At 40.7% G+C, this 13,607-nt stretch overlaps 1 protein-coding gene across 1 annotated transcript in view; it reads right to left on the bottom strand.

Moving 5' to 3' along the window:
* SIMC1 (SUMO interacting motifs containing 1) overlaps positions 1-13,607 on the bottom strand; it is a 95,317-nt gene that overhangs the window by 49,945 nt on the left and 31,765 nt on the right. Inside the window, exons 2-3 of the mRNA XM_053567256.1 lie at positions 3,597-4,976; positions 986-1,218 (exon numbers count right to left, since the gene is read on the bottom strand). Coding sequence (XP_053423231.1) covers positions 986-1,218; positions 3,597-4,976 — 1,613 coding nt within the window. The remainder of the gene's footprint in view (positions 1-985; positions 1,219-3,596; positions 4,977-13,607) is intronic.

Here is a 13,607-nt window from a genome sequence, read left to right as displayed (position 1 = left end):
AGAAGAAAGAAGCCTCCACTGTTCTCAGTGTTCTTGTCTAGCCTCTGATATCATACTACATCAACTTGAGGGTAATAGAACTTCATTGTTTTTTGCTACCTTGTATCTACTCCCCTCTTGAGAAGCATTAGTATTCTAATTTTATCTTGAAGAAATCAACTCTCTTTTATTTTTTTTTTCAGAGACAGAATCTTACTTTGTTGCCCTCCGTAGAGTGCTGTGTCATCACAGCTCACAGCAACCTCTAGCTCTTGGACTTAGGTGATTCTCTTGACTCAGCCTCCCCAGTAGCTAGGACTACAGGTGCCTGCCACAATGCCTGCCTATTTTTTTGTTGTTGTTGTTGCAGTTTGGCCGGGTCTGGGTTTGAACCCGCCACCCTGGGTATATGGGGCTGGTGCCCTATTCACTGAGCCAGAGGCGCCGCCCGAAACCCACCTCTTCATTAGTTTTAGCCAATTGGCTTTACCTATCAGAATTCCAGGATAAAGCATATGACTTACTGAGCCAATCATGATAGTCTACCTCTCAATTCACAGTGATTAAATAAAAGATGGGTTAATGTTTCCTGTTAAGCCAATTAAATCTTATTAGACTTTTAGAACTCTTGTGTGACTATGAGGGAAGTAGACTCTCTCTTCTACTGGGAGTGTTATGAAAGCCTGAGGCTGAGAGGGCTACCATGTGGAGCCTGAAAACTACACCAAAGCAGAGCTAGAAAAGGAGTACTGAAAACCATTTCTGAACTTCGGAGCAAGTCATATCTTATTCCTAGGTTTTTAGTAAATGAGTAATTAATTTCTCTTTTATCAGTTATTAAAGCCAAATTGGATTGGATTTCCTATAACTTACAATCCAAACAACAATAATATACTAAGTTATCCTCCCTAATGGTTAGCTGAATTAAGCTTAGGGAAGAGAAAACTGTGCCCTGAGTCCAAGTTCCCTAGAAATTTTGCCAACAGCCAGCTGTTACGATTCGTACTGTTGAATTTTCATGAGAAGCATGTAGGCTTCCTTTAGGACATCCACAGTCTCAGAGCCACTGAGCAGGATTTTCTGGATGATGTGAGCCACAATTTCTCTGGGTGGGTAATGCTGGGGTGACACAAAGTCCATCAAAAATTGTACAGTCCCCAGGGGAAAATTTTCTTCAATGGTGTTTGTCACCATTCTTAGTCTTCGATGAGGGATGGGTTCTAATTTTTGACCTTTGTTCTGTAGAGACAGAAAGAAGAAAATTAGGATAGGTTTCTATAATACATTTAAAAAACAAGAGGTTCTAGAATAGGCTGAAGATAGCAAAGTCTTCCAAGCATTTGAAATGTTCCACAATTTATAAAAAAGAAAAGTTTTATCTAAAATAAATTTTAATGACATAGGAAGAGCTTATATGAAGTTTATTTATACAGTACTACTAAAGGCCCTGAAAGGTGGTTTATGTGTTTACCTTTAGTGAACTTAGTTTATGTGGTTTATGTGCTTTATGTGTTTACCTTTAGTAACGCTAGGATATGAGCATTATGACTCTTATTTTAGTATGAAACAAAGACATACTTTGTCTTTGGTAAGTATGGTAAAGACCATACTTTACCATACTTTGGCTGGTAAAGACCAATAGGGGGGACCAGCTGAAGAAGTTTTTGGGAAAAATGACCAATATTTATTTATATTTTTCAGTATTTATTAAAAACCCCAAAGAAATCACTGGAGAGACAGATAAGGTTTACAGATGTATTTGAGGTGGCTGAGGTTCTTTAAGGTGAAGAAAATCCACTTTGTGTGGTCTAATTAACAACTCGTATTCCAAGCTATGTGTTCACAGAAGGAGGACACTTTCTCTGTTGGTGTCATGCCTACAAACTGCCACAGACTTGACTATGGAAACTGACAAATTCTCAAGACTCCCAACAGTGCTCTTGATGACAGACAGATGTGTCACTAACTTGAGGCAAATTCACAGGAAAAAAAGAGAATGAGCTAGTGGTCGGGTAGAGGGAAAAGACATAAAACATATTATAAGACATAGTAATTATTATAAAATAAAAGAAAAAAATCAATCTCCAAGGCCAAATCAATGTGAATGCCTGGCACCCGATTGCTTAAACAAGGAGAGTGTACTTGACTTTTTGAACTACTTCAAGCCAGTCTTCTTAATACTGGGGATGTGGTATACATAACAACAACAACAAAACTTTATACTGTGGTGCTCAGACACGATTTTTTGTTTTTATAAAGATAGGGCCTTATTTTGTCATTGAGGGTGAAGTACAGTGGCATGATCATGGCTCACTGTAACCTCAAATTCCTGGGCTCAGTGATTCTCCAACCTGAACCCTTCAAGTAGCTAGGACTATAAGTATATACCACCATATGTGGCTAATTTAAAAAAGTTTTTTTGGCTTGGCACCTGTAGCTCAGTGAGAAGCGTGCCAGCCACATACAGCAAAGCTGACGAGTCTGAACCCAGGCCAGGCCTGCTAAACAACAACAATTGCAACCAAAAAAAAAATAGCCGGGCATTGTGGCAGGTGACTGTAGTCCCAACTACTCAGGAGGCTGAGGCAAGAGGATTGCTTAAGCCCAAGAGTTTGAGGTTGCTGTGAGCTGTGAGACCACAGCACTCCACTGAGGGAGACATGGTGAGACTCTGTTTATGGTGGCTCACACCTGTAATCCTAGCACTCTGGGAGGCTGAGACGGGTGGATTGCTTGAGATCAGGAGTTTGAGACCAGCCTGAGCAAGAGCAAGACCCTGTCTCTACTAAAAATAGAAAATCTAACTGTGCTTGGTGGCAGGCACCTGTAATGCCAGCTACTTGGGAGGCTGAGGCAAGAGGATCCCTTGAACCCGGGAGTTTGAGGTTGCTGTGAGCTACATTATCATGTCACTCTACCCAGGGCAAAAGAGTGAGATTCTGTCTCAAAAAAAAAGTTTTTTAGAGAGGAGGTCTCAGTATTGCCCAGGCTCATCTTGAGTTCTTAGACTCAAGGGATCTTCCACCTTGGCCTCTCCAAGTGCTGAGATAACAGGCATGAGCCACTGTTCCCAGCCACGGTCCCCACCCACATATTTAGTTTAGCTCTCACAAATCAGTGAAGACCAATGGGAAGTAGAATTCCCATTAAAGTCTTAAAATTGAATTTCCTCCCAAAGTCAGAGAGTAGTAATTTTGGAGTGGCACTGAAGTGACAAAGAGTATTATTATTTCTGTCTTATGTAATCAGGAAGGGGAAGGGACAGGAAATGATAAGACAAGAATTTTAATAAGACCTATGATGAGTCAGACACTCTGGCACTTTACATACATTACTTCATTTAATGACCCTGGAGGTATGTTTTTACCTCCATTTATAGATAGGAAAGCTAAGGCTCAGAAAGGCAAAATGACTTACACAGTGCCAGTTTTTAAGTGTGGGGCTAAAATTTGAACTCACATCTGATTCTACACTGCATGGTCTTCACAAGTGGGAGAAAGATAAACATTTCATTTATACTTGGCTTTTCTTTTCATTCATAGACTCCAATCATATTGTTCTTACCTCAGGCCTATAGCTAGCATAGTTAATACTTAGGGAGAGATATATTGGCTCACCTCTCTTGTATCTTTATCCGGTATTAGTGTCTGGAAGAAGAGGTGATGAACTGGAGGTCGTAGGAAGTACTTCAGCCTATGCAGGCATGGTCTGTTATACATGGTCTGCGCTTGTACCTGGGCAGGCCTGGGGTTGACTGGCTGTGACAGTGATATTTTTTTTCTGGCTGGGGTTTCCATGACAGAGAGCCAAGGAACTTTCTCTAAGGAAGTTTCAGACTGTGGAGATTGTGGGCTGGCAGAACAGCTTGGAGAGGATGGATTTGAGATATCCATAGGAGTGTCACTTTTCTGTACATCATTCTGGGGAGAGTCTCTTGGTAAGTCAGGCATGTATCCAGGTGAGTGTGGCATGTACCCTGCTGAGTGTGGCATGTCTCCTGACAAATGTAGCCTGTCTCCCAGTAAGCTTGGCCCATCTCCTGGTGGTTGTGGCACATCATCTGGTGATGGTGGCACACTGCCTGGTGACTGTGGTGCATCTGGTGACTGTGGCACATCACCTGGTGACTGCACCATGTCTCCCAGTGACTGTGGCATGTCTTCTGATGACTGTGGCATGCCTTGTGAGTATGACACATCTTGTGGATATAATATGTTTTGAGGTGGGCCTGGTACATGTTGAGGTAGGCCCACAGAGTCTTGAGGTGGGTTCAGTAAGTGGTGAGGATGCCATAATGTATCTTGAGGTGGGGTTGGCACATTCTGCACAGGGCATGGCACTTTTTGAGGTGGATGAGGTGGATGTAGCTGGCTCTGCGTGGTTTGTGATGGGCACGACAAGGCTCGAGGTGGACATGAAGAGGCTCGTGGTGGACATGGAGAGGCTCTCAGTGGACATGGCAAGGCTTGCAGTGGGCATGGCAAGGCCTGTAGTGGGCAAGGCACATCTTGCTGTGGGCATGGCAAGGGTGCCCTTTGATTGCTGCTGCTACTATTATTGCTTGTCGGGGAAAGGGAGCTAATATCTGAAGACAGCTGTAACCTTGCCAAGAAGCTGAGGTCACTTTTGAACATGGTTGAGCTACAATTTGGCTCTGCTGGATAAACAGAGTCCCCACTGGTAGACATAGGGGCTTGGGGACCTTCATATGTATTTTCTTCCAATAAGTCCAAATCCACAGGATCACTGTTAATGATTCTCTGTGTTACAGGTCGAGAGCTTCTTTCCACGTGCCCTTCCATCACCTCTTTTCCAGAGAGGCTGGCACATGTCTGAAGACTGGTTGGCTCCTTCTGGGAAGGAGTGACAGGTTCTAAAGTCAAATCAAGAGTGGCAATTGGTCTGTTTTCTTCGTCAGTTGTTGTCAGGTCAATCACACAGAGTCCACTGCGATCCTTTGCCCTTGGTCTGGTTTCTCTAGTTAAGTCAATAAAGTCCTGTTGAAGAATTGTGAGAAGAGAAGAGGTTAAGTAGTAGCTTAAGTCTCGCTTTATCTGAGACTTAAATTTTAACTTTTAAAGAGGAATATTAGTTTATTTATATTTATTTTTTTGAGACAGAGTCTCAAGCTGTCGCCCTGGTTAGAGTGCTATGGTGTCACAGCTCACAGCAACCTCAACCTCTTGGGCTTGAGCGATTCTCTTGCCTCAGCCTTCCAAGTAGCTGCGACTACAGGCGCCCCCCACAATGCCCAGCTATTTCTTTTTGTTGTTGTTGTTGTAGCTGTCTTTGTTGTTTAGCTGGCCCGGGCTACCTCCTGAGGTACGGGCGCCACCAGGAGTATTGGTTTAACACTTCACTGTTAATTTGCACATCTTGTATAACATAGTATTAATTTATTTCCTTTGGTCAACATTTGGGCTTGTCAAAGCTGTCAATTTCTGTACCTCCTTAAATTAACCAAAATGACGCGTGCACATAATTGGGAGCATAGTGGAAAATTTTTTTCTGGTCTAAGGACAGGGCCACCCCTGCCCACATACACTGAGGCTGGCAGGTTGGAACCTGGCCCGGAACACCTAAAACAACAATGACAACTGCAAAAAAAAAGCCAGGTGTTGTGGTGGGCACCTATAGTCCCAGCTACTTGGGAGGCTGAGGCAAGAGAATCACTTAATCCCAAGAGTTTGAGGTTGCTGTGACCTGTGACACCACAGCACTCTACCCAGTGCAACAACTTGAGACTGTTTCAAAAAAAAAAAGGACAGGGGAGCAGGAGATTTTCCAGCCTTAAGTCACAAAGATAAAAACCAACCTTTGGGGCGGCACCTGTGGCTCAAAGGAGTAGGGTGCCGGCCCTATATACTGGAGGTGGTGGGTTCAAACCCAGCCCTGGCCAAGAACTGCAAAAAACCCAAAAAAACAAAAAACAACCTTTGTTTGGAAAAGCAAATACACAGGATAATCTACAACAAAATCTAAATAAGAAGTTAAACTAATATGAGAGAATCTGTGTACTAAGAATGTATTGAGAGCTTTCATATGATGATTTTCACAATGACTCTATAAAGTAGGCATTATCATCTCCACTACTAAGGGGGAAACTAGAGATCACAGGGATTAGGTTATTTACCTAAGGATTAAACACCTAAGTAGCAGAGACAGCCATTCAAACCTTCTCTCCCTGCTAGGGCCTAGGAATATAGAACTTAACTCAATGTGTAATTAGCCTAAAAACAGATGTGGAAGATAACATAATAAGGGTTATAAAACCGAAAGTCTGGGTTTTATTTTTTGTGGGATTTTTTTTTTTTTGCAGTTTTTGGCCAGGGCTGGGTTTGAACCCGCCACCTCTGGTATATGGGGTCAGCGTCCCACTCCTTTGAGCCACAGGCACCGCCTGGGTTTTTTCCTTTTTTTTTTTTTTGCAGTTTTTGGCTGGGGCTGGGTTTGAACCCACCCTGGCATATGGGGCTGGTGCCCTACTCCTTTGAGCCACAGGCGCCGCCAAAAGTCTGAGTTTTAACAGAATTAATTAATGGAAAACTTTCTATCTCTATTTCTATTCCTCAGCAGATCATGCAGTTCACAAAGCCTGATGCTATAGTACAGAGGTAATGTAAACAATCTGTTTCCTGAGCCTAGAACATTGTTCTACCTTCCAAGTGACCTCTTACCTGGATGGGTACCATTGCCATTGATATGTTAGGGCCCTGGGGCTGGCCATACTACTGCTGCTACAATGCTACTTCTCTCAACAGATGGTTACACGACTGTCAGTACCACCGAAGCACGATGCAGGATTCTGGGTGAGTCAACATCCTGGAACAGGAATTGCTTGGTAAAACCTAATGCCTCAATCTGAGGGAGCAGCCATATAGTATGATTGCCTTTGCTGGCTCTCAATAGCAAGTTGAACTGAACATAAATACTTGAAAGGCCACTGAAGGTCTGAATTCAACTCCTCCTACAGGCAACCGCTGAAATGCAATATCACCATGTCTCTCCTATTTAAAACCCATCAACAGTATGTGTACAGGCCTGTAATCCTAGCACTCTGGGAGGCTGCAGTGGGTGGACTGTTTGAGCTCATGAGTTCTAGACCAGCCTAAGCCAAGAACAAGACTCAGTCTTTACTAAAAATAGAAAAACTAGCTGGGCATAGTGGTACACACCTGTAGTCTCAGCTGCTTGGGAGGCTGAAGCAAGAGGATTGCTTGAGCCCAAGAGATTGAGGCTGCTGTGAGCTATGATGCCACTGCACTCTATCCAGGGTGACAGAGTGTGACTCTGTCTCAAAAAACAAAAACGCCATCAATAGTTCCATATGGTCTACAGGATAAAGATCAAATGCCTAATATAAGGCTTTAACATACCTCTCTAGCCTCTCTGACTACTCTTTTTCCTCACATGATTCAAATCACACAGAACTACTATAGATCCTAAATGTGCCATGCTTGCTCAAATATCTTTATAATGTTTATGTCCTTTTTTTTTTTTTTTAACCTGGAATGACTATTATCCCTTTGATTGGAAGTTTCTTAGTTTTCAAGACTTAGCATAGATAATCGCTATGTGAAATCCTTCCAGATCACTTATAGGTGAAATTAACCTCTTCCTCTTGTCATGTCTCCACTGTAACTGTATACACTTCATTCTTTATCCTCAAGAAGTTATTGATACTGAAAAATCAAAATATTTTATTTTTCAGTTGTCCACTGCCAGTATAAATACATTTAACATTTACAGTATATATTATTCTTATATCCTGCAACTTTGTTAAGTTCACATAGTAGTTTAAATAATTTTTTCATGGATTCCTTAGAGTTTTCAATATAAAGCAATCTTCATTTCCAATCTGTATGCCCCCCCCTTTTGCCTTTTAGCAATTGTTTTTTTTTTTTTTTTTTTTGTAGAGACAGAGTCTCACTGTACCGCCCTCGGGTAGAGTGCCGTGGCGTCACGCGGCTCACAGCAACCTCTAACTCTTGGGCTTAAGTGATTTTCTTGCCTCAGCCTCCCAAGCAGCTGGGACTACAGGCGCCCGCCACAACGCCCGGCTATTTTTTGTTGCGGTTTGGCCGGGGCTGGGTTTGAACCCGCCACCCTTGGCATATGGGGCCGGCGCCCCACTCACTGAGCCACAGGCGCCGCCCGCCTTTTTGCAATTGTTAAGGCACCCTGTATAATTCTGAACGAGAGCAGTCTTGCTTTGTTCTTGAACTTAGAAGACAGAATTTCAGACTTTAATCATTAAGTATAGTGTTAGCTGTGGGGTTTTCATAAATACCCCTTATAGTTTGAGGAAGTTCCTTTCTCTTTCTAGTTTACTAAAAGTTTTTTTTTTTTTTTGAGACAGTCTCACTATGTCATTCTCTGTAGAGCGCTGTAGTGTCACAGCTCACAGCAACCTCAAACTCTTGGGCTTAAGTGATTCTCTTGCCTAAGCCTCCCAAATAGCTAGACTACAGGTGCCTGCCACAATACCCAGCTATTTTCTGTTGCAGTTGTCATTGTTGTTTGGCTGGCCCAGGCCAGGTTCAAACCCGCCAGCCTTGGTGTATGTGGCTGGTGCTGTAACCACTGTACTATAGGCGCTGAGCCTGTTTACTAAAAGTTTTAATTGGGAATAGATGTTAAATTTTGTTAAATGCTTTTCTGCACCTGTTGAGATAATTGTGTGATTTTTACTCCTTTGTTCTATTAATACCAGAATTTATATTAATTTTCTTTCCTTTCCCCCCCCTTGTCACAGGGTCTTACTCAATTGCCCAGGCTGGAGTGTGCTTACTGCAACATCGAACTCCTGGGCTCCAGAGACCCTCCTGCCTCAGCCTTCTGAGCAGCTGAGACTAATCACAGCCACATGCCACTGTGCTTGGGTAATTATTTTTTGTAGAGAGGCGTCTTGTTACACTGCCCAGGCTGGTTTTGAACTCCTTGTCTCAAGTCATCCTCTTGCCTTGGCTTCTTAAAGTGCTGGGATTAAAGGTGATTTTCTTCCTTTTTTTTTGGATACAGAGTCTCATTATGTTGCCCTTGGTAGAGTGTGATGGTGTCACAGCTCACAGCAATCCTCAAACTCTTTGGGCTTAAGTGATTCTCTTGCCTCAGCCTCCTAAGTAGCTGGGACTACGGGCGCCTCCACCCACCTGCCCCAGAATGCCTGGCTATTTTTTGTTTGTAGTTGTCATTGTTGTTTGGCAGGCCCAGGCTGGGTTCAAACCTGCCATCTTCGTTGTATGTGGCTGGCACCCTAGCTGCCCTAGCTGCTGAGCCACATCTAATTGATTTTCTAATGTTAAATTGACCTTATAATCCTGATGTAGAACTTTACTTGGTTATGATGTCTTATTCTTTTTCTACATTACTGACCTTTAATGAATATATTTTGTCAAGAAATTTTGCGCGTAAAAAAAAAAAAAGGAATTTTTGCATGTTTGTAAGGATGTTAGTTTGTAGTTTTCCATTCTTGTAATTTCTTATAGCTTTGACTTCCACTCTGGTAATTTCTCATGGCTTTGACTATTTTCCTGTTTAGTTGAGTTTTTGCTTCAGGTATTTTGAAACTCTGTTTATTAGGTACACATAATTATTGTATCTTCCTAATGTTTTAAGTCTTTTATCTTTATGATTATTCTTAGTCTCTATCAACCTATCAATCCTTCTTGTATTAGTATCTATGTTTTCTGATATTAATAGAGCCACTTCAAATTTCTTATGCATACTTTTGCATGGTGTGTTTATTCTTATATTTTTATTTTCTGTATTTGTGTCTTTGTATTTAAAGTGTATCTTGCCCAGGTGCCGTGGCTCATACCTATAGTCCCAGCACTCTGGGAGGCTGAGGCAGGTGGATTGCCTGAGCTCAGGAGTTTGAGAGCAGCCTGAGCAAGACCCTGTCTCTAAAAATAGGTGAGTGTTGTGGCAGGAGCCTTTATTCCAGCTACTTGGGAGGCTGAGGCAAGAGGATCACTTGAGCCCAAAAGACTGAGGTTGCTGTGAGTTCTGATGCCATGGTACTCTACCCAAGGCGACAGAGAGAGATTCTGTCTCAAAAAAAAAAAAAAGTGTTTCTCAAAGTGCACATAGTTCTTGCTTTTTTTGGAAGGGGTCTTTTCTGACAATCATTGCCTTTTGATTAAAAATATTGGGCCATTTACACTTAATTATTGACATATTTACTTTTAAATATATAATTATATCATCTGTTTCCTATTCATTCTTTTCTTTCTTTCTTTCTTTCTTTTTTTTTTTTTGACACAGAGTCTCACTTTGTAACCCTTGGTAGAGTTCCCTGGCTTCATAGCTCACAGAAACCGCAGACTTTTGGGATCAAGCAATCTTCTTGCTTGCTCCTGAGTAGCTAGGACTATAGGCTACTACCACAATGTCTGGCTATTTTCAGAGACAGGGTCTTGCTCTTGCCCAGGCTGGTCTTGAACTCCTGAGCTAAAGGAATCTATCTACCTCAGCCTCCCAGAGTGCTAGGATTATAGGTAAGAGCCACTGTGCCCAGCCTGTTTCCTATTTTTTTCTATTTGGTTCTTGTTCCTTGGTTCCTCCTTTCCTAACTCCTTTTACGATAATCGTATATGTTTTGCATTCTATTTTAATTCCTGTATTGGTTTTCTAGCTACCTTTTAATTAAATTTTAGTGGCTGTTCTTAGATTACTATATTAAAATTCAACTTATTCCAATATACTTAGAGAAAATATTGAATTTACCTGAGGTAAAAATATAGAAACCTTACAAAATATTCCATTTACCTTATGCCTCATCCTGTATTTTTGTTGTTATATGTATTACATCTAAACCTTGTGAACTCATTAACATAGTCTACTATGTATTTGTTTTCAGCAGTCGCTTTCTTTTTTGAAAAATTAAGAAATAACAAAGAAATGGTGGTCCTGTGGCTCAAAGGGGTAGAGCACCAGCCCCATATGCTGGAGGTGGTGGGTTCAAACCCAGCCCTGTCAAAAACAAAAACAAAACTGCAAAAAACGTTAAAATTTTCTTTTTACACACATATTTACAATTTCTGGTACTACTTTTCATTCCTTTGTGTAGATCCAAATATCCATTTTGTGTCATTTCTCTTCAACCTAAATTTCTTTTCTTTTTTTTTTTTTTTTTTTGTGGCTTTTGGCTGGGGCTGGGTTTGAACCTGCCACCTCCGGCATATGGGACCTGCGCCCTACTCCTTGAGCCACAGGCGCCACCCCAACCTAAATTTCTTGTAGTATAGGTCCACTAGTGAAAAATTCTCTCAATTTTTGTTTACATGAAAACATTTATTTTGCCCTTATTTTTGAAGGACTTAAATTTGTAAGTTAGTTTTGTAAGTTAGGACTTTTGTAAGAAGGACTTAAATTGTTAGTTTTTTCCAACCATACTTGCAAAAATTCCAGCTGTTATTTCTTCAATTTTTTTCTATAATATACTCCTGCCCTTCCAAAACCCTAATTTATATTATGTAAATTGGGCTCTCTTTCTCTCTATATATATGTTATATATATATAGTAGTTCTGTAGTTTTCTATTCTTGTAATTTCTTATAGCTTTGACAATTAGTTTATATATTATGTAAATACACTGTATATTAGTTTACATTAAAACTATATATATTATATAGATTATACATACAATATTATATAGTATTATATTATATATAAAACTATATATAATATGTTGTAATACTATAGTGCATATCTCTAGGTTCTATTTAATTTTATTCCATCTTTTTCTCCCTTTCTTGAAATTGAGTGATTTCTATTTATGTATCTTGAACTTCACTGTTTCTTTTGCCAATCTGCTTTCTTGCTCAATCTGCTGTTGAACCCATTTAGTTTTTGAAAATTTCATTTACTGTATAAATGGACTTTCACAAAATAAGCTTTCCATTGTGAAAGTCCATTACAAATCCCAGAGACTCAACCACAAAACTCCTGGAAGCGATAAGGAAATACAGTAATGTCTTATGATATAAAATCAATGTTCATAAATCAGTAGCCTTTGTATATGACAATAATAGCCAAGTTGAGAAGCAAATCAATGGAGAAGCAAATCAAGGACACAATTCTCTTCACAGTAGCTTCAAAGAAAATGAAATACTTAGGAATAAACCTAACACAAGAGGTGAAGGCTCTCTACAAAGAGATTTATAATACCTTAAGAAAAGAAATTGCAGAAGACACTAACGAATGGAATAACATACCATGATCTTGGCTAGGAAGAATCGACACTGTCAAAATGTCCATTCTACTCAAAGCAGTCTACAGATTCAATGCAATCTCCATTAAAAAAAAAATCATCATATTTTGAAGAAGTGGAAAAAATAGTACTTTGTTTTGTATGGAAACAGAAAATATGCTTTATAGCTAAGGCTATTCTTAGTAATAAAAACAAGGTTGGAGGCATCACCCTAACAGACTTCAGACTATATGACAAGTCCATAGTAATCAAAACAGCATTGTACTGGCACAAAAATAGAGACATAGACATATGGAACAGAATAGAAAACCAAGAGATGAAACCAGTCTCTACTTGCCATCTGATCTTCGATAACCAAACAAAAGCATACAGCAGAGAGAAGAATCCCTATTCAACAAATGATGCTGGGAGAAATGTAAAAGACTGAAATTCAAACCACAGTTTTCACCACTTACAAAAATTGAGTCAAGATGGGTAAACACTTATATCGAAGACACAAAACAATAAAAATCTTGGAAGAAAGTGTAGGGAAAACTCTTGATGAGGAAAGATTCTATGACAAAGACTTCAGTGGCCATCACAACAACAAAAATAAACAAATGGGACTTAGTCAAGCTGAAAATCTTCTGCACAGCTAAGGACACAACAAGTAACAAGACAACCTTCAGAATGGAAAAAGATATTTGCAGGGTATAAATCTGAAAAAGGGTTGATAAGAGAGTCAACAATCCCATCTACCATTGGGCAAGGGACATGAACAGAACCTTCTCTGATGAAGACAGACAAATGGCTGATAAACATTTGAAAAAATGCTCAGTGTCCCTGACTGCTAGAGTAATACAAATCACAGCCACCCTGAGCTATCATCTATCCCCAGACACTGGTGTGGATGTAGAGAAAGGAACACCTTTATACTGCTGGTAGGATTGCAAACTAATACAACTTTTTTGGAAGGACGTTTGGAGAATTCTCAAAGAACTCAAATTAGGCCTCCCATTTGATCCTGCAATCCCATTACTAGGCATCTACCCAGAAGAAAAAATCCTTTTATCATAAGCACATTTGCACTGGACTGTTTATTGCAGCTCAATTTACAATTGCCAAAATGTGGAAACAACCTAAATGCCCACCAACCCATGAATGGATTAGTAAACTGTGGTATATGTATACCATGGAATACTATTTTTTTTTTTTTTGTAGAGACAGAGTCTCACTTTATGGCCCTCGGTAGAGTGCCGTGGCCTCACCCAGCTCACAGCAACCTCCAACTCCTGGGCTGAAGCGATTCTCTTGCCTCAGCCTCTGGAGTAGCTGGGACTACAGGCACCCGCCACAATGCCCGGCTATTTTTTGGTTGCAGTTTGGCCGGGGCCAGGTTTGAACCTACCACCCTCGGTATATGGGGCCGGCGCCCT

Source organism: Nycticebus coucang, chromosome 17 (assembly GCF_027406575.1).
Source record: "Nycticebus coucang isolate mNycCou1 chromosome 17, mNycCou1.pri, whole genome shotgun sequence".
Classification (NCBI taxonomy): Eukaryota; Metazoa; Chordata; class Mammalia; order Primates; family Lorisidae; genus Nycticebus; species Nycticebus coucang.
The sequence above is the reverse complement of the archived record's forward strand: the minus strand, read 5'-3'. Positions and strand labels throughout refer to the sequence as shown.